The following is a 27466-nucleotide window of genomic DNA, read 5'->3' as shown; positions in this document are numbered from 1 at the left end:
TCCATCTGGGACGCAAAACTTAAAATACTGTAGTGGTGAATTAATATATACTTCCCTACCTGGCTTTGAAATGGTAACTATGCAAGTCAATAAAGCCACTTAAAAATTATGCGCTTGCCCATATGTTGTATTGGTGCATCTCTTAAGAGGAATGATTATCTTATAGCTTTGACCAAACTTTTAAAGTCTCTTTTTTTGTTTTTCTTAAAGATACTGTCATTTCTACTAGTCTTGCTCTCTAGAAAGAAAAACTGTGTTGAAATAAGTCATTAAACCAAACATCTTTCTGTTTGCAAGCTGTACACACCATAGTAGTGAGTGAAATAAAGCTGACTGAAAACCTACACAAAACACATCAGATATGATTCTGTTTTCAAAGTAGTAAATAAAGAAGTTGCATTGAAAGAACAAAACTGATTGCAAAATTAAATGATGTAGGTTATAAAAGGGAAATAGTCAGTTTGAAGTCTCTTCCTTTTTCTAAATCAAACACCACATATTAAAAAGGAAGGACAGCCCCTGCTCTGAAGAACTAGTAATTTTGTAAGCATAAGTTGTACATTTTCATATATGTGCTAGAAAAACATTGAGAAGTTATTCCAACTTTTAACAGCAGTTTAGCAGATTGATAAGTACATACCTCTCAAGTCTTTGGATTTGTTCCATCAAAGACCATTTCTCACTGTTTAACACACTAATTTGATCTTCTAATTTTTGCACTATTAAACATTGCTAAATACAAGATAGAAACAGAAGAGTTTAGTACAATATACTTAAGTAGTACTGCAAACAGCTGAAACATTTCTTCTGTACAATCTCTTACTTCTATTGACTGTGGTGTTGTTTCAAATACAGGGACGCTCCCAAGTATAGGAGTAGCAGCCTCTAACTCATCATCTTCTACACCAACTGATACATCCACCACATCTCTCGCAGTAACATGATGGTTTCCAAAGTCACGATAGAGTTGTAACAGGTCAGGAGGTTTTGGAATGTTCAATCCTACATCATCCCAAAGTTCAAAATCCTTCAAAGGAATAAAAGAAACTAAAGCATGCAATATACTTCCTTTTATTTTTGTTTCTATTCCTCGTTTGACTGCAGGTCATACAACAGCAAAATAATCACATCAAGATTACATTGTAGTAAAGGACATGAAAGCTTAAATCAGATAGCAAGAAACAAAAGTAGAAAAAGGATCCACTTCACGACCCAAAGCAATTTCACCCTCAAGATGGCTCTAGGTAATGTACTAAAAAAAGGACATTCCAAAAACACATAGATCACAATATATTTTTTCTAGGACATTAATGCTTTTTAGAATCAGATATGATACTGATCAAATTCTAGCAGAAGCCAGTGCAGTTGACAGAAGGCTTTCTACTGATAGGGGTATTGTTTTGTTTCCATCTCATTCACAAGAACAGGTGTAATTTTCCAGATGGAGACAGTCAAATAGCTTTGTAGATGACTGATAGACAGGGTGCACATTCTCAGTGAAATTCGGACATAACTGTATTAATTGTGTAGAGGTGTAAGCACTACTAGGGCCTCCTGTCTCAAACCATCACTATATGGCATTCCTCTTCTCACTGACATGTTACCATCCCATTATTGCAAGACTATTCCATGTCCGAATATATAAATAAGCATGTGCACTGTTCTAGAATCACAGAATCATAGAATGGTTTGGGTTGGAAGGGACCTGAAAGATCATCTAGTTCCAACCCCCCTGCCATGGGCAGGGACACCTTCCACTAGACCAGGTTGCTCAAAGCCCCATCCAACCTGGCCTTGAACACTGCCAGGGATGGGGCATCCACAGCCTCTCTGGGCAACCTGTTCCAGTGCCTCACCACCCTCACAGTGAAGAACTTCTTCCTGACATCTAATCTAAATCTACCCTCTTTCAGTTTAAAGCCATTACCTCTCGTCCTATCACCACATGCCCTTGTAAAAAGTCCCTCTCTGGGAATAGAGGGCTGCCATAAGGTCTCCCTGGAGCCTTCTCTTCTCCAGGCTGAACAACCCCAACTCTCTCAGCCTGACTTCATAGGAGAGGTGCTCCAGCCCTCTGATCAGCTTTGTGGCCGCTCCAACAGGTCCGTGTCCTTCTTATGTTGGGGGGCCCAGAGCTGAACGCAGCACTCCAGGTGGGGTCTCACCAGAGTGGAGCAGAGGGGCAGAATCCCCTCCCTCGACCTGCTGGTCACGCTGCTTTTGATGCAGCCCACAATGCGATTGGCTTTCTGGGGTGTGAGCGCACATTGCTGGCTCATACTCAGTTTTTCATCCACTAATACCCCCAAGTTCTCCTCCGCAGGGCTGCTCTCAATCCACTCATTGCCCAGCCTGTATTTGTGCTTGGGATTGCCCCGACCCACGTGCAGGACCTTGCGCTTGGCCTTGCTGAACTTCATGAGGTTCGCACAGGTCCACCTCTCGAGTCTGTCAAGGTCCTTCTGGATGGAATACATCCAGGACTTATACAGGTTATACAGGAGTTGTGATGGTCTCTTTAATGACATTAAATTTCAATTTTTAATTTTTTTTTCCTAAACTTTTTTCCTACTGTTCACTATATTTTTCCACAGTCTGGTTACATACACCTATTCGAAGAAAGGTTAGTTTGTGAAAGAATGATGTGAATAATCTAGAAAAAAAAATGTGCATTCTATGTGTTAATTGTAGTACATTTATATTTACATTTTAAATTAAGAACTTTTTTTTTTTTGTAATTGTCTTACAACATAGAACATTTTCAGTTGAGAACACATAAAAAGTAAGGATAAATTATTCATCTTTTCTCTTTTGGGGGCTGTATCCTCACAAATATTTGTATGAAATCTAACACTGTTAAACTCAAATCTTAAGTGGATTATCCAGAAATTTTATTTAACAACTCATTTTCTTTACAGATTAGGATATGAACTGTAGGAAAAATATAGGACTAGTTATAGACAGAACTGGTTGAAATTCAATATTTAATACTGAATTCAATATTTAATTCTTCTGGCAATATTCCAGTTTTGTGCTGAATATATATTGAGTGTTGATGTTACTGGGTGTTTTGTTCACCCAGTAACAGTCAGAATGTAATTAGAACCTTCCAAACATTTGAAGAAATTTTTTCCCATAAAATGCAAGCCAATAGAAACATAAAACTTATCATCTTAAGAAAAATGCATCAAAGCAAATCTATGTTGGGAAATATCTAAGATAACACCTTATTACCGAGAGCTTCTCTAAGACTGTATTCAATGCCACAGTATAATTAAGTATACTCATACACATATATATGCCCAAGAGATGACAAGCAATAAGTATACTGTATATCCTCCACAAATCAGCTGAGTATGATTTAAGATTATGTTCAAAATTTTACTACATTCAGATCCTTGAGTTTAACTGAAAGGGTGTCCATCAGAATCCAGGAAAGTGTATAAGTACCTACAACTCACAGTATTTTTCTTCTTGTTTTGCTTCCTTTAAAGAATGCAAGCATTCTGACTCCTTCCTACAAATTTTTGGCAAATACTCCTCAAAGTGCTGTGTTTTCAAGCCATGCTTTATATATGAAAGTGCTAACTAACATCTTTAACTCTTAGAATACTCATATGTATGAAGTGAACTACACGCACAGGAAATATCATTTAAGTTCACTTGAGCTTATTACAAGATCAGAATATGGAAAGCAGGCATGTAAAAAAAAAACCACAAGAAAACTTTACCTGATCATGATTTTCATCTGAAAACGTTATTGATGTAAGCTTGTAACTATTCTTCAATAAAAATTCATTAACTAGGAAGTTTAGAGCTCTTTTCTCAAGAGGTCTGATTGGCTCCTGGGAAAAAAGAAAACAATACACTACATCTTTGGTTCATCTTCCTTCCAACTACGGAAGCATATCTGTCTTAAAGTCCATGCAAAGCTCAGTTACCACCAGCCACCTACCTGAATTTCAGGACTTGATTTATAATTTTTTCGTTCCTGCAAAGGAACTTCATTTTCTAGGGAGGAAAAAAAAGTAACTAAATTTTACTCTTTCACACAGGATGAGCTCAGCTACTTCTACATTGTTCAAAGTAGAGACTTAAGAAAAGGTTTATGTACACCACCTGCAGCCTGAGTCAGGTTGGCTCGGAGGGCCTGTATGGTCTCCTTGGCTTTCCGTAGTTCAAACTCCAGGACTGGACAGGGATTTGGATTAAACACACACAGGCATCCAACCAAGGCAAGGGAAACAAAAATAAAATATAAAAAGCAAGGATGGGTGTGAAAAAAAATATACAGTTTGTATTAAACAGAAAGCATGCAATCTTTATGGAACTTATGAACACATGCAGCAGAGTTGGTCTGAAAGCAAACTGGTGAACATTTTCCATAGTTTCATTGGTGTTAAGTTAGCTAAATCAAAATTTCAAGCTGTCTGACAAGGACTCACTGTAGGGTTTTGGGGTCTTTTTTTTTTTTTTTTTTTTTGCTTGCTTTTAACTTTGTATATTACTGGGAAATGTTTGCTATTTCTTCCCTACTCTTACAATCAGCTGATACTGTCAAATGTTTCGATTTCTTGGGGCAAGGGGAGTATGTGGGCAATGAGAGGACAGATCTCAATGAAGCAAATACATGGTGGCAGCAGAGGAAGCTGTCTCCATGTAGCAAAGCTTAAAACATGAAGTGAATGTACTGTCCCATTGAGACTACAGGTTGTTTTTTTTTTTAATAAAATCATACACTGAAATTTTACTAGTTTAAATGGCAGAACTTGAAACATACTTTATTTTACTACTAAGAATAGTCTCATTTTAAATCTCTATTTAAAAATAGTGTTTCAGGAATATCCTAGAGTTGATTAAGATTTTTAATTTAGTTGAATACATTTAAGAGATGCACAAGATAAAAAAAAATGCAAAATATGCAGCTCTCCTATGGTACTTAGAGAAGCTTGAAACAAAAATGTCTTTGCTCCATTATTCTTAAAAGTTTCCAGTGATTCTAGACTATACAAAACTTTCAATGATCTAGAGTCAGTTTTAGAGATTCAAAAATACATAATTCTAGCTGCTGTTATCACCTGCTTCACCTCCCCACCCCCCGGTCACTATTATGTGTTTCTCATGTTCCAATGTTTCCTCCAAAAACGGCCAGTAGTGCTTTGTTCGCACCAGAATTCCATGTGTTTTGAAGTTGAGATCACATGTATACTGTGGCTTCAAATTTTAAAACCCTGTACCTTTGCAAAACATATCGTAAATGTTCTTTTTATAGCCGTTTACAGTTAGAGCATCTAAGGGAACCTATTTAAGGAATTACCAGATAATTACATGCATTTAATTAATTCTCAGATTAATCTAATTACTATACAGTTACCAGAAAGGGTTCTTGTACTTAACTAGAAGAGATGAGCCCAGAACAGCTACCATACTGAAGTGTTAAACTACTCTAAATAGATTACCTAACATTTACTTTACTCCCATGCAAAACTAAAAATACTGTAGCTGCTTTTAGTAAGAAAATATTAATGAGATTTTTAATCATTGCCTGGAAACATTTTGAAATATTTTGGCATTTTGAAATATTTACACAGAGAACAATGCATGGCCGAAAAAATGCATTGGCTCTGGCTTGTAAGAAATGCTACTGAAGACTACAAATAAAATGGTTTCCTCTTTTGCACATCTGTTACTAACGATCTTTTGATAATTAGCACGCATGGAAAAAAAGATTCACTCAGTTTGCATTTATCCATAAAAACTGAAGGATAACTACAGTACACCACATTTGCTACATGAAAGTAATTTGTTTGATGCACAGAATTTTACTGCAGCGATACAAAAGCGCAACTGAGGATATGATGAATAAAATATGTAAAATCTCTCTAGTATTCAGCAATGCTGATCTGCAAATACTTCTGTGCAACAAAGTTAGAAAATGCTCTTGTAATAAAGTATCTAATAATTTTAGCACTTCCTTGCATTTGAGTTACTAATTCACAGTTACAATTCTAAGTTGTAAGCTACTAATTTGTTAGTTTTTGAAAATTGCGAAGAATTCAAATTAAGTAATTCTTCTGATGGAAATGACTCTATGTTAACATTTTATTCTTGTAAAATATTTTCAAAGACCAGAACAGTTGCAGATCAGGAGTGCCCTGCACTAGAATGATATAAATAATAAAAAAAGTTAGAAAAACAACAGAAACTAGAAAAACTCAGGAATCCCATTAAGGAAAATAGGAATAAGACATGTCTGAAGGCGTAGAAAGCCAAAAAACTCATGTCAGAGAAACCCATGTCAGACGGCAAGAATTAATTTTTAGTGAACTGTCATGATGCTGAAAATTCTTAGAAGCCATTAGGACTTTACCCATTCAACCTTAAAAGTAGATTACTCTGCTGCATGTTTCTCTGTATACAGTGGAACTTTCTGGACATAGTATATTTGAGAAGTTGTCACTTCGCAGCATGTCACAACAGCCACATAGTTCTACTTCAACACAGCATTGTTACAGTTGTACCTCATCTCCCAGTCTTACTAATGCCACCATTGTAATTGCCATCATACAAACCTTGAGGCATCTAAGTCACAAATTTAGCTTTTATTTGAGGAAGCTTATTTGTAGTTTTTTTATATAAGCATAAATATTTGTAAATAGCTACAACATAATTTCAAATTTTCAATTATGATTAAAAGCTCTTTATTTTAGAAGTTATACTGAAATGCAATCTTCTGCCAAAATACATAATGATTTTTAACTCAACATGTGAACTAATGAAATCAACACTTGAAATCCCCATTTGTTGATGATATGACATTCTGTTAAATAACAAAAAGCAACGTCTAACCCCTTTCTTTGTAACCATTGTTAAGTACTGACTTTTAAAATAAATTACCTGATCTTGAAAAGCTTATGTACCTTAGAGAAGCTAAGCCTTCAAAAGCATTGATAAAGCCAGCTAAAGTTTAACTTCATGCTTGACTGAACTGATAACATGTATAACTCATTATAGTACTCGGTGAAAGAGGCTGACACTCCTTAAGAACGATGCACAGAGGAGTTTTGTTGCAGACAGCCTAGGAAAGGAAAGAACCAAATTGATTCTCCTCTACATCAGGAAAGCAGAGAACAGAAATTTAGAGCTCTGAGGTTGGTTACTCTTCCTACAAGGAAAGGGCCTTTCTGAACAATCTGTTTTGCCTTAGGGGAGAAAACTAGTCTGAATTTAAGTAGCTCTCTTGCTTTTTCTTTTTATAAAGAACTCAAATCACTACAGCTACCATTCTGAAAAAAATTACCTAGACTTTCTCAAAAGAGCTGAATCTTTCAAGCAAGCAACAAAGCATTTGACCAAGACTTTCAGATTAGTGATTTTAAATGTTTCAGTTTTCATGCAGCTAATCTAATACACCTTAGAAGAGAAGTGCCTATCAGGAGTGGGCAGCTTGTCTGCTTGGCTTTGAAATTTAAAAACGAAACTTTCTCAAGGATCTTTTCTATTCACTCACATTCGTTAATGACTTCATAAGTAATGAACCATAGATTGAGAAGTTAGCTATAAAGAACAACTTGTGATTTAGGATACTGAACAAGTTGAGATCTACATGAACAGCAGTCTTGTTGGGCCAAGGCCAAAAAGTTGAAGAAATAAACAGTACTTCTAAAAATTTTCAGTACTTGCTTTTGTATAAGCAGTATTTTTTCCAATTATACTAGAATTTTACATTCTATGTATGAATTATCTTGTCAGACTTTTGCATACTTCGGTATGAAATACTTCAGACAACAGTAGAAGGTAGTTTTAAGTTGTGAAGTCACTATATCGGATTCTGGCACTTTCTTTTAAAAGTAGTTCTCCTCTGAAGTACCAAGGGCCCCTGTGCTTACCTTGCTTTCCTCAAATTTGGACATATTGTTACAAGTTCTGTTGTTGTTTGTTTCTTAACTGTCATTTCAAGTTCTTCCTCCTTGTAGAGTAAATGTAAAACTCTAGATGTCCTAAATTATGCCCTCTAAAACATGTATGACATCCCATTACATTTGATGGATTTGCACATGCATTGAGTCAATCAGAAGAAATTTAAATTCTCCAACTATAGTTAGCAATGAAGCCACCATCACAATATACTTCAAGACCTGAGGTTTCCTAATTCCCACTTCCCTGATACAAGTCCTAAGAAGAAACAAAGTGACCATATTTACTGTCAGTGTGAAACACTTCAGGGCGTAACACAAATAGCTTGAACCAGAAAGTAGTACTACAGCACGAGAGGTGACTATCAAGCTACAGAATTTATGATCAGCGTGAAAGCTCATGAGCAAGCTAACAGAGAACTGGTTATCATTCTAAGAGTAGGAAGCCAACACTTGACTCATTAGCCTCATTAATGCTTTTAAGTTGAGACAGGACCAGCTACAGAGGAGACCTGAACTACAGCAGACTCATCTTCAGGTTCAACCCTTGGAGGCTATCGATCTGGAGGGAAATTAAGGAGACTTACAACTGCTTAACAGGGCTTACAACAGGAAATGGGAAGACAAAACCAGACCCACTTCCAGGATGAACAAATTGAACACACAATGTTAGCAAGTGATTGTTTTATTACAGATGCCTTTTGTGTTTTGTTTTTGTTTGGTTTGGTTTTTTAAGATCCTCCTCTGATTTTGATTGCACACGAGTAATAGTATTTATTAAAAAAACATAAATAAAAAGGCTATTAAAAAGCAGAAACTGCAAACCTAAGTCTAGATAAATGAAATCCTGAAAAATAATCAAGTGGGTTTTGAGCTTGTCTCTTCCCTTCAAATCCTGACAGGGGCAGTATTTTATTTTGCTAATCAGAAATATATAGTCTAGCCAGAAATCAATGCTAAGGAAGGGAAATATAAGAAGATAAGTGATTGAAATGGAGTTTGATTATGAAAATTAATTTTATTATCATTGAAAACACAGCACGGTGTTTTTAAAATTATCAGATTCTCAGAACAGTAGATGTCAAAGCCAGTTCAGCAATACTAAATATTTTGCATCATGGAAAGTAGGGGTTTTAGATCACAAACATACTTGTGCACACAGTCAATTTAAGATGAAGCAGAAGATTCAGTTCCTTAGACTGAATGTCAGATGACCTATTTCCACTGAAAGCTGTGGGTATTTAACTTCAAGTTAGGCATACTCTTATTCCACAGGAATGGAACAGGTTTTCCATTCTCTGGTTGTTTTATGAAAATGAATATTTGGAGGAGGTTTACTAAGCCTAATAAATCCTTCAGTACTGACTTGATCTTAACACCAACTGTTTCAGCACTTAATACACAAATTTAGATTCAAGACTTATTAGAGAACAGGTTGTTTCCATCTAGTAAATTGCAAGCTCTAAGGATGCATATATTTTTTTAAATTCTTAGTGAATTACAAATGCATTATCCAATTTGTTACACAGCTCTCTATATTTATGTTTAGATGTGATAGATAAGGAAGAAAATTGATGTTTTCTAAATTGCAGTTAGTTTTGTCGTGCTCATCCACATCCTGACTGGCTTTTGTGACTTGCATCTTTTCAGTCAAGCTGATAATAATATTATAGAAGAGTCTCACTTAGCTTCCTTCAATCAGATTTCCCAAGTGACAAGATCACACCAACTCTTCAAAACATGTTTGCTTCTAGGCCAAATTTTGATTCTAAAGCCAGATGGAATGAACTGGGCTAACAGATTTGAAATACTGAAATCCATTTCAAGCAAGAGTCTTTCTAGGTATTTCCAGGAATTTTTGGATTGGTAAAATAAAAAATATGGCAGCTAAGTCTAACACCATCCATAACAGCAAAACAGAAATATGATGGCTTTGGATGGTATATATACAGAATTTTTGATTTGGTGCTTCCTAACATTGCCATGGTATAAAAGTATTCGTAACTGGATATGTTATAACTTCAGTTTTAAAGTCCTTCTGACTTGGGACCAGTTTCTTTTAGTGACTGATGCACGTTTATTTCCTAGGCTTCATTTGACTAGGGAATTGATATGGAAATCACGGGTTCTGTCCAAACAGTAAAAAACAAAGATAACAGCATGAGAAAGGCATTTACAAAAAGAAACTATTCAAACCTCACTCCGAGAACTATCAAAAGAAAAATATGACTATCAGATCATGGCCTCAAGCTTTCAAAATAGATTACAATTTTATCTCCTAAGCAACAAAGCTCTTCACTGAGAAGAAAGAATATGAGAAGAAATAAGCAGGATGGACTTCCAGTTATGTTTCAAAGTGCATTTGCAGCTAAGAACTACTTCAAAAGCAGAAGTTATAAGCCAGAGTTTTTTCAAAGAAGGAACTGGATCTGAAAAGTTTTTGAAACCTCTACTGACATAATTTTTTTATGTGCAAATTAAATACTTATCAGTTTTCTGAAGTTTATTGCTTAGGTAGATGGTTTTAAACAGAATTGAAGCAAAAGATTTTAAGGAATTATAATTGAACCAGAACTTTAAGTAGAAATAGGATATTTTGGAAAACTTTGAGTCTTTACAAACATCCAGAAATAATATCCAGTCTTGCTTTGTGCAAGTTCTTACATCACTTCTTAACAACTCTTCGAAAAATGTCTCTAAAGGAACACAGAATCGTAATATAAATATCCTGCCATATAATTTTCTTGTCCATTACATATGACAGTGGTCAATTAATATACTGTAATCTTCAAAAATCTCTATCTATTTTAGGATGTACTTAAATATAATATTTATTTTAAGGATATATTAATTTCATACTGCAAGTAATCAATATTTTGTCATTAATGTTCCATCAGAAGATTAATGGTTCTACTGGATGTCAATTCTGACTGGTCTTTACCTTCTATAAGCATCTCTAATCCAATTCATTTACTAAAGACAGCTCCAAGCAAAGATCAGACTAGCTCCTTCAGTAATACTATTGCCAAGAAAGATTGACTAGAAACAGGAAAAATCTAGCAAGATGATGAAAAAAAAATCAAAATATTTTGAATTTTCTTGTTTCTTCCTTGTATTCCAGGACACAATTCAGAAATAATTGCGTTCCTTAAACACACTTTGTTTAGAAGATTAGCTTTGTATTTACAACTATTGCCTCCTTGAAACTGACTACATATATTGAAAAAGACAGTAATTAGACAGTAGTAAGAATCCGGAAGTTTCCAGGTAAATTGAAGAACAGTAAGTACCTATAGTTCCAGACCAGAGCACCAAAATACCTGAATTTACTTCATGTTCATGAATTGAATCCAGTCCTTTACCTCAGAAAAACTGGCCAGGTAAGAACAATGAGATTTTCCCAACACTTTTGTTTCTTCTCTCTGGATCAATACTGGTTGCCATTTCAGACTGACCAAAAAAGTAAACTTCAGAATCAAGATCCTTTACAGAACTATGTTTCACCAGCCTTTTCTTTGCTTAAGAACGTGACAGTGTTTCTGCTAGGATGAAGTGTGGTGGTTCAAAGCAGAGACAACAGCGTGGAACAGAGACACAGCAGCTTGCATCACTTCAGATGTCGTAAAGCTAAACTATGTGAACAAAGGCCACAGCACGGAGAACTTTCATGTGCTCATGATATTAAACAGTATTAATTGACAAGAAGTACACAGAGTTCTGTAGCAGTTTCCAGAGAGCTTTTATGGATTCCTCTACAGAAGCTGCAAATAACTTAATACCTGAACTTAGAAAGAAGCCTGGATTAGAGAAACAAGTCTCACATACAGAAGAGATTATTATAATAACTTCAAATATAAGAGAAAAGCAGCCTCTGCCTTTGGCAAGATAATCATAAAACCTGAAATTAAAAATGCCACAGGCTTCTGTTCAGAACAACTGCAAGAGGCAACCCCCCCATCATTTCTTTGAAACAATCTTATAGAATCGAGAAATCAAATGGGAGAGAAGAAAAGCACTACAGTTAAGATTTGTAGCAAAGACGACTTATGGAACTAAGAAAATCCCAAGTGTACGCTGGGTTTGGTAATGCTTATTTGATCTACACATAAGCTATATTTAAGAGATGATGTGCTACAGATCTTTATATCAGAAAGCTATCACCCCTGTAGTAGTCACAGACTACTACATAGAATATTTCAGCATGTGTTTCAGCTAAATGGTAGTAGTCAGTAGGCAATATCAAGATACTGTTCTATTGTTAAAAACAGGGCACAATTTTCAAGTATACTACTTGCTTCTACCCTGGTGACATCTGGAATCATACAGAAATACACCTGCCTGAATATTTACAGTAATTATAGTAAAAGTGTCTGAAACATGATTATATCATTAAGTGACTAGTTAAACAACCACAGCGAAGTCTTGTCATCTTCAGAAATGTTCATTTAAATATACTTACGCTAGAAACAACAAGTCAAATGGTAAAGTTGGCATTCTATGATTCCTAAATCATACAAAAAACTTACCTGCTACTCTTTCGTCCGTTTCCCTATTGCCATCATCAGAGTATCTTGCAAAATCTAAGGAATCAAGAGTACTGATGCTTCCAGCGCGATCTTAAGTGGGGGAGAAAAAAAAAACCAAAGATATCAGAAAAAAGTCCTGACAAGCTGACTGGCTTTGATAAAGAAAGTCAAAACACCTTCTCATTTCAGAAACTATGTATCAAAGGCTAAGTAAGTGTTCTGCAAGACTGAAATTTTATTGCATTTTCTAAAAGTCTGCCTCTACATAAGGAGTATGTGAGTAAATCTGAAAAGAATAGAGCATGACAGCAAGTTCAACGAACAGACACTGTAAGAAATTCACCCTTGTTCGCCACAGAAGGTGGCATTTCTACCCTGTCCACAGCAGCCGCAGAGCAGCGCAGTGCAGCACTTCCCCTTTTCCACAAGGGCCAGGGACCTTTGCTTGGACATGCAAGTGAGCACGCACAAGAAACCAAACAGATACAAACTGCTCTGCAACAAGTTTCAAGCAGTTCTGTTCCCATTTTAAAGAAACCTGTAACTAGCCCAAATACGCTACTTCCTTTTCCCTTTTATAGTATTTTAAGGCATGTTAACGTGACCAAATGCTTTTCTACGTATCTCCCGATCCTGCCATTAACTTCAGTACATACCCACTTAACACAACATTTACAAAGGAATTCATTACCTAGCAAAATTAAAGCAAAGCAAGTCCAGTTCATGCTATTGCAGGTATAATATTCATGCTCTAGAATTAAATTGTTACTCAAAAAAAACATTCAAGAAATTCAGTAACTAGCATAAGGTTATGATCTGACCTTGATGTTTTTCATTTCGGGGGGGGGGGGGGGGGGGGGTTGGGGGGGGGTGGGGTGGGGGGGGGGGGGGGGGGGTTGGGGTTGTGTGTGGGGGGTGTGTGGGGGTTCAAACAGAAAGCAATTTTGATAAATTCAAGTCTGTTGAGGCACACATTCACTTTTTAATTAGAAAAATGCGCAACAAAATTAGTCAGTGACATAACCCAAACCAAACAGAACACATTCCTAACACAATTGAACATGCAGAAATTATATTAAGTAACTTAGTATCTTTCCCCTCCTTTTGAAATTAATTTCTATGTAGCACTTCAGAAATAATTTTAATTACATTAGAGGTGTTGTCACATTAACAAAGAACAAATTCTATAGGGCTGTCAAAAACAGCCTTGTAACTGTCAGTGGAAATAGAAGCAATTTCATCACTTGTTAGTCATGACAGAATTTGATTGACATCACAGAAAGTATTTAACCCCCCCAATTCTGCATTATGTAAAAAAAAAAAAGAAAAAAAAAACAACACCAAACCCAAACAACCAATTAATGACTTTCTTTTTTGTACATTTGAGCCTAAGCTGTCCCTTGAGGTCTTGTGACATCCTTTCTACATACAGCCTCGCAGTAGACTGAAATAAGAACACCTGGACTGAGACTGATTAAAGCACCTACACTCACCTGAAAAGCTACAGAGAATATTAAATTTGCCAACGCTAGTCAAGTTACACAGTACCAAAGTGCCTGACAACCCTAACTTGCATTTTTTCTAGACATTAATCTGATTTAACAATTCTCTCTAGGCTGTTCTGTAGTGCTTAGCAGCATAGTACAAACTCTTCTTTTTACAGCATCTTTGCAAAATGGACCATTGTGAAAATAAACCAGATTTTATATATGGGGAACCACATTTAGAGTGGTTAAATTCAAAAGTAAGCATGAATTTTGCATGCACACCGTGACAATCTTCAGAGATGACTTCTCAAAGCACTAAACACCTTGTTCAGCAAGTACTGCTCCAATTTCTTTTCATTGGGAGCGGCAAGATCATTTTTTGAAACCAAATCCAAGACTCGAGTTAAAGAAACAGACAACATTCAAATAGAGATCTCAATGAAAAGCTGACATTTAAGAAAAGTGACCCAGTCTCATATAGAGCATTGCTATGGCAAAAGCAGAAATACAACTGTTTCCTCCTGCAGTCTTGCCATGTTCACAGTTCTATTTTCTATTTCTCTTATGAAGCAGGTAACATCAGAGAAACAATGCTCAAATTTTCAGGTAAAGTCAACCACATCATAATTATTAAAGCATCCAAAGCCATAAGCAACAAAACCTTTTTCATATGACTAGTGGCATGCTTTAGAGGCAAAGGCTCTTCCCCCACAACTGATAAAACAAATCCAGCCATAAAACGCAAACTTATTTGCCAAAGCAGCCAGAAGCTTCTTGAAAAAAAAAAAAAGTTGCCTAGAAAAAAACATGGGGTAATTGAAGTCTGTATCAGGATGTACACAACAGAAGCCATTTAAGATCATACCAGCAGTTGTATGTTCAACAATTCATAATTCCCAACCAGTGAATATCAACCAGTTTTACAACCTTAATGGTCCTTATAGAAACTAAATAAAACCAAGGGGTTTTATGATTGTAACACTCAAACTGTCTTAAGCACCACATCTACATGTACAGCAGCAATTTGTAGGACTGAAACTTCACCATTTAGATTTCTCCTTATCATTACAGTGTTCATTCTCAATTTAGCATCCCACTAGATGATACACATTGCAGAACTCAATCAAGTTGGGAAATTACAGCTTCCGTAACACAAGTCAATCTAAATGGTTAGATTGAGTAGTGTAACAAGACTTCTACCACTACTTTGCTATAGGGCACTGCCTTTAAAATACGTGTTATGGCTACAGAAGTGGTTCCTGCTGTTAAGATAAGAGGCCACCAGTGCTGAAGCACTTCACTTGAGACATCTCCTAGCCAAACTGGCTCCACAGGCATCAATGAATCATCAGTGCTAAGGTTATATACCCTGCCAAGTCCCAGCTAGGGGGAAAGCCCAGTCGCAGATGCCGTTGCACTGCCGCAGCTCCCGCTGAAGCAGGTGTTTCAAGCAGTGGGAAAGGAAGCGATGGGGGAGCAGCTCCCTCTGCCTTCAGCGCTGGTGTGCCTACCTGTTTCTGCTACCCACTGGAAAAGAGGGGCTTCCACCACAGCCAGGCTGGTGAGGTCCAAACGGCAGCTCCACCCCTTGCACTCACGCTGCAAAGCTTGTAGTGCCACATGGCCCTTGCCTGCCTTGGCTACACCGCCGTCTCTGCCCCGAGCCACAGCTGCTGTGGGGCCAAGGCTGAGGGGCGAGCGGGCAGCAAAGGGACCTGCTGCTTCTATCAAATGCCACGGCAGCACTACTGACCTGGATCTTGCCCCGCTGGGACTAGGTGAGATGAATTTTGGAGCTGTTGTTGCACAACGTATTGAAGCTTCTCAAGGAACAGAGCCAAGCACTGCACAGGAACTTAGATAGTAGGTTTAAACAGCAAAGAGAGATTTCCAATAGAGCCTTCTAAGGTATCAGCCATGGCATAACAAGGTGAGAAGAGAAAGCTAAATGAGACAATTAACTGAAAATGTCACCCAGGAAGGGGAGGGCTGGCAAGCCTGCCAGATATGTCATCAACAGTAGAGTCATGGCACGCACGCGCTGCCTGGCAGGGCTGTGCTGAAGACTGCCCAAAGCTGAACAGTGTCAGGTCTGCCCCATCGCTTCACCTACCTAAAATGTCACTGTGGGGGTAACTATCTGTTGCCTCACTGTCATGGTTTAACCCCAGCCAGCAACTAAGCACCACGCAGCTGCTCACTCACTCCTCTCCTGCACCCAGTGGGATGGAGGAGAAAATCGGGAAAAGAAGTAAAACTTGTGGGTTGAGATAAGAATGGTTTAATAGCATAGAAAAGAGGAAACTAATAATGATAATGAGAACACTAATAAAATGACAACAGTAATAATAAAAGGATAATAAAAGAATATACAAATGATGCACAATGCAATTGCTCACCACCCGCCAATCGACACCCAGTTAGTCCCCGAGCAGCAATTCCCGCCCCCCCCCCAGTTTATATACTGGGCATGGTGTCACATGGTCTGGAATATTCCTTTGGCCAGTTTGGGTCAGCTGTCCTGGCTGTGTCCCCTCCCAACTTCTTGTGCCCCTCCAGCCATCTTGCTGGCTGGGCATGAGAAGCTGAAAAATCCTTGACCTGAGACCAAACATTACTTAGCAACAACTGAAAACATCAGTGTGTTATACTGAACTCAAAACACAGCACTGTACCAGCTACTAGGAAGACAATTAACTCTATCCCAGCTGAAACCAGGACACTCACTCCTTACCACTGCCTTCATAGGCAGTCATCAGCAGAGGTTTATCCCTTAAGACTAATGCCATCATCCAGAAAATTATGGAATAACATCTTATAACCTCAAATTTTACATTTCCATAAAGGATATACCTGCTCAGCAAAGGATCAGAGGTTGAAAAGGTACCTCCCTGCCAGGAATGCAATGCCCTCATTCACCATGAAAACAAGCAGGGCTGTTTGAATGAGAGGAATCAGCAAGGGAAGGGCTGTGCTCAGCCAAGTAGATCACTTGAGGGATATGAAACATCACCATTTTTCTGAAGTACAAATAGTTGCACTCCAGTACGCTGAGTGGAAGTATTTCAACTAAAGCATTCAGAAAACTACTTTCTGAACTGAAAGGGGAAAAGAAAAAAAATCAAATTTTTAGGAAAACAATGTATATTTATTCAGATTATTTTTTAGATAAAAAATAAAAATCTTAGGTTTAAGTTATCCAGCAAAGACTAATCAAAGCAGAATCTTGCAGGGAGGAACCACTGAAAAGGGGAAGTACACTTTGGCTGAATTCTGTCTCTTTTCTAGAAAAAAACCCAATGTGATACAGCAGTGGAAAGCCATTTTCCTGTCATGATACGCACATTCTTACTAAGTCTTCTGCGTGTGACTTTTATATTTCTTTCTCTAGTATTCTGAATTAAAATAGTTTTCTTTTTAATCAGCCATTCCTTTTTTCTAAGAGCTTTCCTAATGAATAGTGAAAAAATATTTGCTGTCAGTTTAATGTTTCAGAAATGGTAAAGCAACAAACAGGTGTAAACAACTCCAGAAAGCCTATCACTGCAATATGGAACAAGGGAGTGCCACAGGTGCGTAGAAAACAAGTGAAATAGGCTCAGGCTTTTCATAGCCCATACTAGTGAAATGCCAGGAGATAGACTGGGATAGCAAAGGAGAGCCTGTGTATAGTTCTTGTCTCTTAACTCTACCACTGGAAAAGGGTTAACAAAATCAGAAAGCTAAGATTCGTATTTGATACTGAAAGCCACAAAGTTTTTTAATCCATCTATTGAAAAATGCAGTGGTTTTAATTTCATTTGTGAAGCTAAAAATCAGGTTCACCACCACGTTTTGCTTATTAACTTCTACAATCTTTTAAAACATTGCTTCTTTCCAGAGGAAAGGAATTTTAATTCCTTTCTTATTCCCAGAACTGTCACCTGTATGACATGCAGATTTCTGCTGACAGCTTCTGTTCCCTAGGCATATTCAGCTCTTTCACTGAAAGCTGAGTATAACTATATAAGGAGAAAAATGTAAAACAAAGTGATACATCCCCTTCCACTGACATACATAATATGAAAGAGGTTAGGTTTCATTCACTCTGATGGTAAAACCAGTTTATTTTTACCAGCTTACCTAAAGGGACACCAAAAGGGATTATATTAGCCGTAGTTTCACAGTACATGAATTAAGCAGAAATAAGTTAGTCTTCTATAAAAATACATTTTTAATTAATCTTTACATGAGCATAACATTGTAAATCAGCTAAAAACATAGACAAACCAAGCGATACTACTTCTTGATAGAAAGGCTCAAGAAAAAAACCCTAAAAAATTAAACAAATCTTTTGGAAGCTTTTGAATTTACTTTTCAAACATCTAAATTTATTATAAAAAAATTACTAGTTGGTAAAGCAGCCATTAAATTGCTGTATTTTCTCCAAGATCACAGGAAATCATATCGTCATGTACTAACAATTAACCAGTCAGAGCATATGAAGACCAAGAACTCCATCTTTTTCCTTGAAATTCAAGAAGTAATAATGATACTACACTTGTACAAGACAAATTCACTTTGCAACTCTAAGTGTTCACTTGTACTGAAAAGTATCTGTAACCCTGAAACAAGACTGTTGCCTTATTTTAAACTGATGAGCAAAATAGCTGGCTAACCACATTTTAAACTGATCAGACAAATAACTGGAAATTTGGTTTTGATTAGCATCCATATGGAACAAGATGCAGTGCAAAGCGAAGCCTTCCAATCAAGATCAGAGCAGCTTTCCACTGGATATTCCATATACTTGGACAAAATCTTTCCCAGTCTAAGCCAGGCTTTACATGAGTTATATGTAGGAAGAAACAGCTGTAGGCAGACAGCTCACACGTGTCATAGGGGGATACAACCTTTTTGGAGATAATAGAAGTCCAAAGTCCATTAGTCTGGATAATAACTTACGCCTATTGTGCTATTACAGAACCATCATCTATACTCTTCAGGAATCCACCCTCACACATCACTATTTGGAGAAGAAAGAAAACCCAGTACTTTGCATTAAAAAAGGAAAACAAAAAACCCTCTTTGAAGACATTATACCTGATAGTTCAATATAGTTTTACTTGTCATTTACTGGAGCCTTACCAAACAGGAACACGCAACGTACCACAGGCTTGGAAAAAACTGTTATGGAACATTGTTCATGCTACTGGATACACCAAAGACTTATATAGAGAATCCTCAATATTTATCCAAGAAGAGCTCCAGAAGCACAGACTATTTTTTTTTATTTTACTTTTTTTCTTTTTTACTTTAGAGAAAGTTAAAAAGTTTTAACACTGGTGTTGGAAGTATCTCGCAACCAACTTGGATCCACCAGAAGTAATTTTACTGGATAAAAAACCACTTCCTTCACTAAACTAAATTTTCACTACATAGGATTTCACTTGGGAGAAACCTTAACAAGACCCCTCAGTTCAGTCCTGGGTAAAACTCTACTTACAAACCACCTCAGGTTAATGCCTTCTAGCTTCTCCTGAATAAAAACAGACACTGAAAGTTACACAAGCAAATGACTGAGGCCATCAAAAATTATTCCTTAGCATCACCATCCTGATGACTATTACTAGAAAAGAAAAAAACCCAATAGGACTCCAGGATGCAATTCTCTGCAGCAATAGAAATAAGCTGTACTTTGTTCTTGAACTGAAAATCGAATATTTGTTTTGTAGAAGAAAATTATTAAAATAGGGAATTGCCAAGGTTTAATTTTCTTATGAATTAAAAAAGAAAATGATAATTCAACCAACAGACATGCTACATCTTAATATATGGCAGTAAATTAGACTCCAAATGTTATGAACAACTATACAATGAAAGTAGCTGGGGATTATAAATGTCAGAAAACCATGTAATTACAGTTGTATGTGAGAGAATTCAAGCAAAATTTTCTAAATCTGAGATACTCTTTCAGATCTATGAAAAGTGAGAAGCTAAAAAAAGCCCCCTTCTGCAATGTTATTCAACCTACAACCCAAGGACTATTACTAAGACAAGCTTTAAGAGACTGAAGAATACAGTTCCATGTAAATTTAGAAAAACATATTTTTCTAAAAATATTAAAATACTTTTCCTGATGAGTTGTGCTATTCTTATAAGTTAAGTTGTCCCTCCTCCCAATATACACATACAACCTTCTTGCACAGAGGAACCTCTGATGGAAAATTTTTCATCCAAAAGAAAATTATGTCATAAGGAGATCAAAGCTGAAACTTTAAGGGGTCTGCAAATCAAAGGCTGGAAAAAAAAAAACTTCATATACGTCTGGAAAGGACAACAGTACAACACATTTTATAGGGTACAGCTTATCTTTACATTTAGGACATCCAACCTAATTTTTAAGTTCAAAGAGATACAGGCAAACCAGCAAGTACTCTGATAACAGATCCTGATGGCGAAGTTTCCTTAGAAACTACTCAGGTCTGCCACTTTTTTCTCTGTGCTACAGGTACAATAAAAGAACTGTTGAAGTTCAGTCCTAAGGAAATGCGAGTGTATAAATATATATTTTAGATCTGTTTCTGTTGGTGGTAAAGAAGTCAGCAAACCAGGTATTTTACCTGCCTTAAATATTCAAGACCTAGAGTAAACTAGCCCTTATGGCCACGCAACAGATGGCCTGCTCTCTTCTAGAGATACTTGTCTAGAAAAGCATGCCCTTGAATAACTTGCATTTTCAGCTGTCCTGCACAGTATCACAGGCACAGAACAGCAGAAGCCAAGAAAACTGGGGACAGAGACTATCTGGGAGAAAGAATAAACTTGCTCTTATATTTACCTGCACATGCTTAAGCGCCATATTAGTACTGACCTGCACATATGTGTATGTGAATAAACCAACTGGAAAGAGGGATAGCATTCACAGAAGACGTGGAATAACGTAAAAACCTGAAAGGCTTTAATGGAGTCCCTTCTACATTAAATGAAAGAATCAGACATCATTAACACTTTAACAAGTGATCATCAATTCACAGTTTGTATTTGTGGCTGCATTATGGAGCAACTGAAATAGATACGTTGTGCAATACATATGAATAAATGAATTAAACTATTTATATACTGCAAATTTCTTTAAGCCTTATCAAATTTCACAAGACAACTCTGAAGCAATATTACCTTGAGAAGCCTTAAATGGCTGCTGCATTTAAAACTTCTGATATGTTTCAACTTGTTCCAAGCTTACCAATGCTGGATCAGCCAGCAAAGCAAACTCAATCCATGGCAGCAGATAACTGATCTACCATAAAACCTTTATGGTAGAAACAGACTTATATATAAATTTTTTAAATCAATTTGAACTTGCAGAGTAAATTTTGCCAGATCAACACATTCCATATTGCTATGGTAACTCTGAGATGGAACTAAGAGCCTTTAAGTAATTAATTGCATCAGGCACTAAATCGTAAGTACCTATCAACCTTGTTTTGTGACTACAAGTGCCTGTTTTGCTCTCTCCCAGATGTTCTAACTCAATCAGACCTGCTGAATTTTCAAAGTTGGTATGTTCTGAAAAGAACTCCTCAGACCATCACTAAATGAAAAGGAAACTAAGTTAAGTAAAGCTACTAGAATAAAATGAACTTTCAAGCTGTCAGAGCAATCCACTTACAAATTACCTAAAACAGTCATTCAAGATGATAAGATAATACTAGTCTCTGATGGGCAATCCAAACCAGATTGAAAACAGATGATCAATACATTTATGTATTTCATATTACTAACAAGCTACGAACAAGGTATAGAAAGTACATGAGGGTAAAAACCCTAAAGCTACTTGGAGAAAACTAACCTATGCTTGTTGGCCAAGAACAGCAGAAAAGAAAAAAAACAATCACCAGATACGCGAAACAAATACTTTGCAGACACATTGCAGTAAAAAGATGTAAGCCTCGCTCCCATGACAGGCACACAGTAGAAGCTCATGAGAAAGATGAAATTACAAGTAGAAAACAGATAGATCTTGCACCCTAGCACACAAATAACACACACTCACTGAATTGGGTTAAGATACAGATACACCCGAGCTGATCTCATGGAGAGCCGTACCAGCAACATACTGCTTTTATGGGGGGCTTATTGCATAGACAGTCTCAGGCAGCATCCAAACTAGTAGAGTCTGAAAGAATTAAGCCAGCCCTGCACAAAGCCATTTGAATGTTGCTGCAGTGAACACTGAAGTCCAGGAGCATATGACCTTGGGGAAAGCATCAAACCCAGCCTGGCTCCCTACATATGTGCTGCAGTGTGCTTGAGCTACCAGATCTTCCCAAAACAAAAAAGCTAAGGGAGAAACATGGCATGGAGGTACTTCTTCCAGCTCAAGACCCTAGCTGGCTTCAGCAGAAGTCAGAAAGCATCAACAGCACCAAATTAACTCCATATGCTCGATGTTGCAGCACTGCATTTCCCCAAGTGTATCAATTAACTTGCATTACAAGGATTTTTCCATTCTCTGCAGTAACTCAGCTTTTTGTTATACTCTCTGACATCAAGCAAAATTGTATCAATATAGTCCTTAAATGGCTGTCTTTGCTGAGGAACTACTTAAAGTGTATAGATAATAACCCATCTTGATTCTCAAGCATTGTATTCTCTCAGTTTTCTTCATATTTCAATTCTAGTATGTTCCCCTTTCCCAGATTTCTGCATTTATCTCAGGACAGCAGTAAATTTTCCAGTTAAGTTTTAACAACATGTGTCCACATGGAATCTATGCAGAATTTAAAAAATATATGTAAAAAAAAAATTAAAAACTAGCAACTAGAGACCAAAGCATCTCTCCTATGAGGAGAGGCTGAGAGAGCTGGGGCTGTTCGGCCTGGAGAAGAGCAGGCTCGGGGGATCTCACGAATGTGTATAAATACCTGAAGGCAGGGTACAAAGAGGACGGAGCGAGGCTCTTCTCAGCGGTGCCCAGGGACTGGCCCAGAGGCAATGGGCACAAACTGAAACGCAGGAGGTTCCCTCTGAACATCAGCAAACACTTTTTCTACTGCGAGGGTGACTGAGCACTGGCACAGGTTGCACAAAGAGGTTGTGGAGTCTCCGTCCATGGAGATATTCAAAAGCCATCTGGACACGGTCCTGAGCAACTGGCTGTAGGTTGCGCTGCTTTAGCAGGGGGACCGGACCAGACAACCTCCAGAGGTCCCTTCCCACCTCAACCATGCTGTGATTCTGTGATTATTTTTGTCATGAGTTCTCTTACTCAAATGACAAAACAGCTGATAGCTCTCTCTCCCCTCCAACATCAAACCGAGATGAAAAAGTACTTGTTATATAAATAAGAAATTCTTATTCTGTGAGTTTTTACATAACAATATTTCCTTCAATTCAACAGCAAAGTAATCAGTTGCATCACCATCATGCGGCATTATATTGCAGGAAGGGAGGAAGTAAATTGCCTCTCCCCTATGGTGCACTGGGGGAAAGAGTTCAGTATTTCTCAAAGGCTTTTTCAGCTTGGTCTATCTTCAAAAAAAAAAAATCATCACAGAATTTTTTTACCTTTTTGTCCAACAAACTCAATATACTTTGTGCCACGTCTCACACATGTGCATCATAAATAAAAATACAAGGCCTACAACCTTTACTGAATCACTCTGTTTTAGCCTATGCTAGAGGAGAATTCAACTCGGTTTCTCAAACCTGCATCTTTACAATACACTAGGAAATGAAATACGAGTAATACATTGAAGATAAAAGTTATAACTTCGAACACACAACAGCATAAGGTTTTGTGACTTATCTTTATATACTGATAGGAAGGAGACTTCTGATGCTATACTTTAAATAGTTCCATATATATATAAATTACCTAACTAAGAATTTGTAACAAATCTTAGTTTAGTTTGAAAGTATAAGAACTTCCTGAAAAATATTCTTTTCCCATATTTTCGGTAATTCTGAGTTTATAGAACATAGAAGTCCAGTATTTACAAATTTTAAATTAACAGAGGTGATGGACTTCATGCAGATCAGCTTCCAACACAACTGATATCAATACCTACTTGATCATGACTTGCTCGCAAATATTAGACAAATCTTTTTGTATCAGGTAATGAATCTTGTATAAAATTTCCAGCAAGCACTTCCTCACCTGAACAGAATTTACAAAGTCACATCTTCAGTCAAGAAAAAGATAACTCTCAGAGGAAGAAAAGCTACAGGAAACTCGATATACAGCATTGAAATTATGTACAGGGGATCTTAAAGAAGCTTCCAGTGGCTGGTTCTGAAATGCAAAGCTCTAGGTAATCTTACTGCTGTTTCTTTCCTTCTCTCCCCACCACTCCCAAAAATCTCTCCTTTCCCTAACAGCAAAACTGTCAGAAGGAAACATGTGCTGCTTCAGCACAAAGCCTGCTCGCTTTGCTGGAGCTTTCAACCAAGGCATGGTTAAACTCGCACATAACTAAACAAGGTACAGTGCCTATTATATAGAGGTTCACTTCTGTCTTCGCCAACATAGAAAAGTAACAGTAATTCTGGCATAGGAACAGAACAAAGTCAGGACTAAAGCAGCTAAATTCCCCTTAGCATATCTGTAAACATCCTAAGAGAACAAGAACACACAAGTAAGTTACTACAATGTAAACTATAACAGGAACATATGGGATACACTTGCTACTCAGTGATAACTTGGTATTTGCCTGCCTAGTACTAGTGGCTAGTCTGTCCTTCTTTGCCCATCAATGTCATGCTTATCTCATGCTACCTTACCTTGTTATTTCTTTGGGTAGTTATACCCTTATGTGGACTAACCTGTCTTAACTATCTACCATTGTATCCCAAATCTCCCCAACACGGATGTCGGCCAAAGCTTAAATTATCCACTCATCCATGAGAAACAGCTTCCAGCAGACCTGGTTTCACCCCTTTGACAACTCCCAACAGTTGCCGAAGTCTTAAACTAAGAAGCTCTTAAGCTATAAAGTGCATCTCTGAAAACTTCTCAGAAATACCAGTGTCAGTAAAATGGAGGGGGGTTTTAAAGCAGTTGCAATGGGAGAAAGTTCACCTGGCTTCTCTATCAGTAAAGCCAATATCAGAGCACTATGAAATCTCAGGTTTCATCCAGGCATTACTGGTTTCTGGCAGGTCTGCAGGGAACTCGGCTTCCCTTTACTTCAGCATTACATACAAACTTGTTACTCCTTCAACTGTTTTCTGCACTTCTTTTAAAGAGACAACATTCAGACTCTTCCATCTGCTGATGCCAGCAGCTTTGATTACCTATTTATCTGCACCCTTCCATCCTGTCCTTACTAAGAGGAGCACCTTTCCCAAATCAGGTAGTAAAACCACTGCCTCACCCACAAGTCATCATTCCACCTCACAGCATCTGGAGAGGTAGCCAACAAGACTACGTATTTTGCTTACTTTCATAAGGTAACAAACAAAATACTTCAGCTGACAAAAACAAAACACCTAACAAAGAACTAGTCATTAGAACAACAGAAGTTATTTGTCTTCTTCCCAGTTTCCTATCTCATTTAGACTGCCTTTTAAGCTGAGACATAATGAACTGTTTTGAGGTAGCCCTGTTCTGCTATGTATTCATACAAAACAAAAATCTGGTGAAACACTGATCGTGACAAGGGCCTGCACAGCCACAATGTCTGTAACTCAGGATTGAGAGCTGTTACCAAGACACCCCTTTCTCACAAAAGCATAATCAATACGCTCTTCCCACATGGCTTTTTCCAGTAGGACGCATCTGAATTTCAAAGGCTATAAGCAAAACAGAGAGATACTGCACAATATCTGAAACAAACAAACAATAAAAAGAATCCCAAATCGTAAACAAAGCCAGGACCTTACTATGAAGCAGTTGCAATACTTTGTACTTTTGTACTCACAGATTAGCTTAATATAACTGGAATCAAGTCCCCAGAAAGTTATAAACAACTTCACTTTGGAAATAACTAGAAACAAATTATCTGCTGAAAAACATAAGTATAACATATATGCTCAAACCCCTTCTTTATGATTTTCATTAAAGCTATATCAAAATTTTTGAGAATGTTGAGCTTTTGTAGCCATAAAGAAAAAATAAATGGCAAATTTTAAGACTAAAGCTAGTTCTAACAGTGTAAGCTGCATTCCTTCCAGGAAAGAGCATTTCCCAAGCATAGCAATCGAAGGGCATCATATCAATCACATTAAAAAAACAAAAAAGTTTCTTCACCCACTATGCTCAAGCTGAATTATGGTCGTATGTATATACGGGAAAACATCTGAGGTTTGGGAACAGGCATGAGACATTTGAGCCGCAGTTTTATTTCTAAGTTTCAAGTGTCTCAATTTGTACTGTACTTTCTTATGCAAGGATGATAGGGAAGGGAACACAAATTTAAATTTAATATGTAGGTGCTAACCAAAGCCTTGTAAAAGAACTGGAATACTGTATGAAGGAGGGACTTCCAAACTATACCACTCACATGAGTAGCATTAGAAAAGTGGTATCAAAATGGTCTAGCAGATGTAGAGCTACTGCTATTGAAGCCAAGGGAAGAAGCTGTCATAGAAGTTTGGGAAGATCTAGCAGAGATACAGGACATGAAGGATGACTGTACACAAGTGCTGTGCATCTAAAGGAACAGTGTTGACTCCTTCTGAATTTGCTTCAAACTAGAAGAGCAAAGTTGCTAGACACAATATACATTTCCATATTTTTCATTACAATATATCTTAATCTCTGTTTGCAGCTGTGACATTACTGCTACTGGAAAATGTAAGGGTATTTTTGCAAAAAACTAAGAAATCCTAGTCATCTGACTATCATTTGCTTTTGTAACCAAGTGCTCTGAAGCATGGTTCAAAGACAAAACAGCTTCTAAGTCACCAGCTGACCACATGATGCTAGTTGTTTAAATCCTATGATACTTCATTAAAATCTCTTCATAGCAGTCTATAAAGAGAAAGATCCGAAAAAACCAAAAGAAATTCCACCATGCACTCATGGTTTAGCTTGCCTAAAAGGATTCTGAGAAGTGCCAATGAACACTTGCACTGAAGTTCTCCCATTCTGTATAGGAATGCACAGTATGAAAGCCTTCCATTGCTTGGTGGAAATCCTCAGGCAGCATTCCAAACATACTTCACATTCAATAAGAAATGCTAGTCAGGCTTTTTCTGCATCCACTCAAATTATCAAAAACCTCAGTGTAAAACCATAGAAATTCATCTAACTTGGGGGCAGGGAAGAGCAGGTGCAAAGCTAGTGCTGAGAGGAAATTCTGACTTTAGGTATCAACAGAAACAAAGAATTTTTTTTTTAATCTGACCACATTAAGAACTTTTTTTCACTGAAGCATAAAATTTAAGTGACCTTGAAATGCCAATCATGCCAAACTCCACTACTTTCTACATCAATAGTTTCCATGAAGAAAACCATTGGTTTATTTTCAAATACCTTTTGGCATGTTAAAGAGAGAGAAGGTACCTGCACTACTCTCACATACATTCTCTGCAAGTCTCCATGTGAGGATCC

At 37.3% G+C, this 27466-nt stretch overlaps 1 protein-coding gene across 1 annotated transcript in view; it reads right to left on the bottom strand.

Moving 5' to 3' along the window:
* RELCH (RAB11 binding and LisH domain, coiled-coil and HEAT repeat containing) overlaps window positions 1-27466 on the bottom strand; it is an 86607-nt gene that overhangs the window by 56148 nt on the left and 2993 nt on the right. Inside the window, 6 exon segments of the mRNA XM_041118301.1 lie at window positions 641-732; window positions 824-1027; window positions 3732-3845; window positions 3956-4011; window positions 4120-4191; window positions 12443-12532. Coding sequence (XP_040974235.1) covers window positions 641-732; window positions 824-1027; window positions 3732-3845; window positions 3956-4011; window positions 4120-4191; window positions 12443-12532 — 628 coding nt within the window.

This window comes from Aquila chrysaetos, chromosome 18 (genome assembly GCF_900496995.4).
Source record: "Aquila chrysaetos chrysaetos chromosome 18, bAquChr1.4, whole genome shotgun sequence".
NCBI classification, from domain to species: Eukaryota; Metazoa; Chordata; class Aves; order Accipitriformes; family Accipitridae; genus Aquila; species Aquila chrysaetos.
This window is presented reverse-complemented; position numbering and strand designations above follow the sequence as displayed.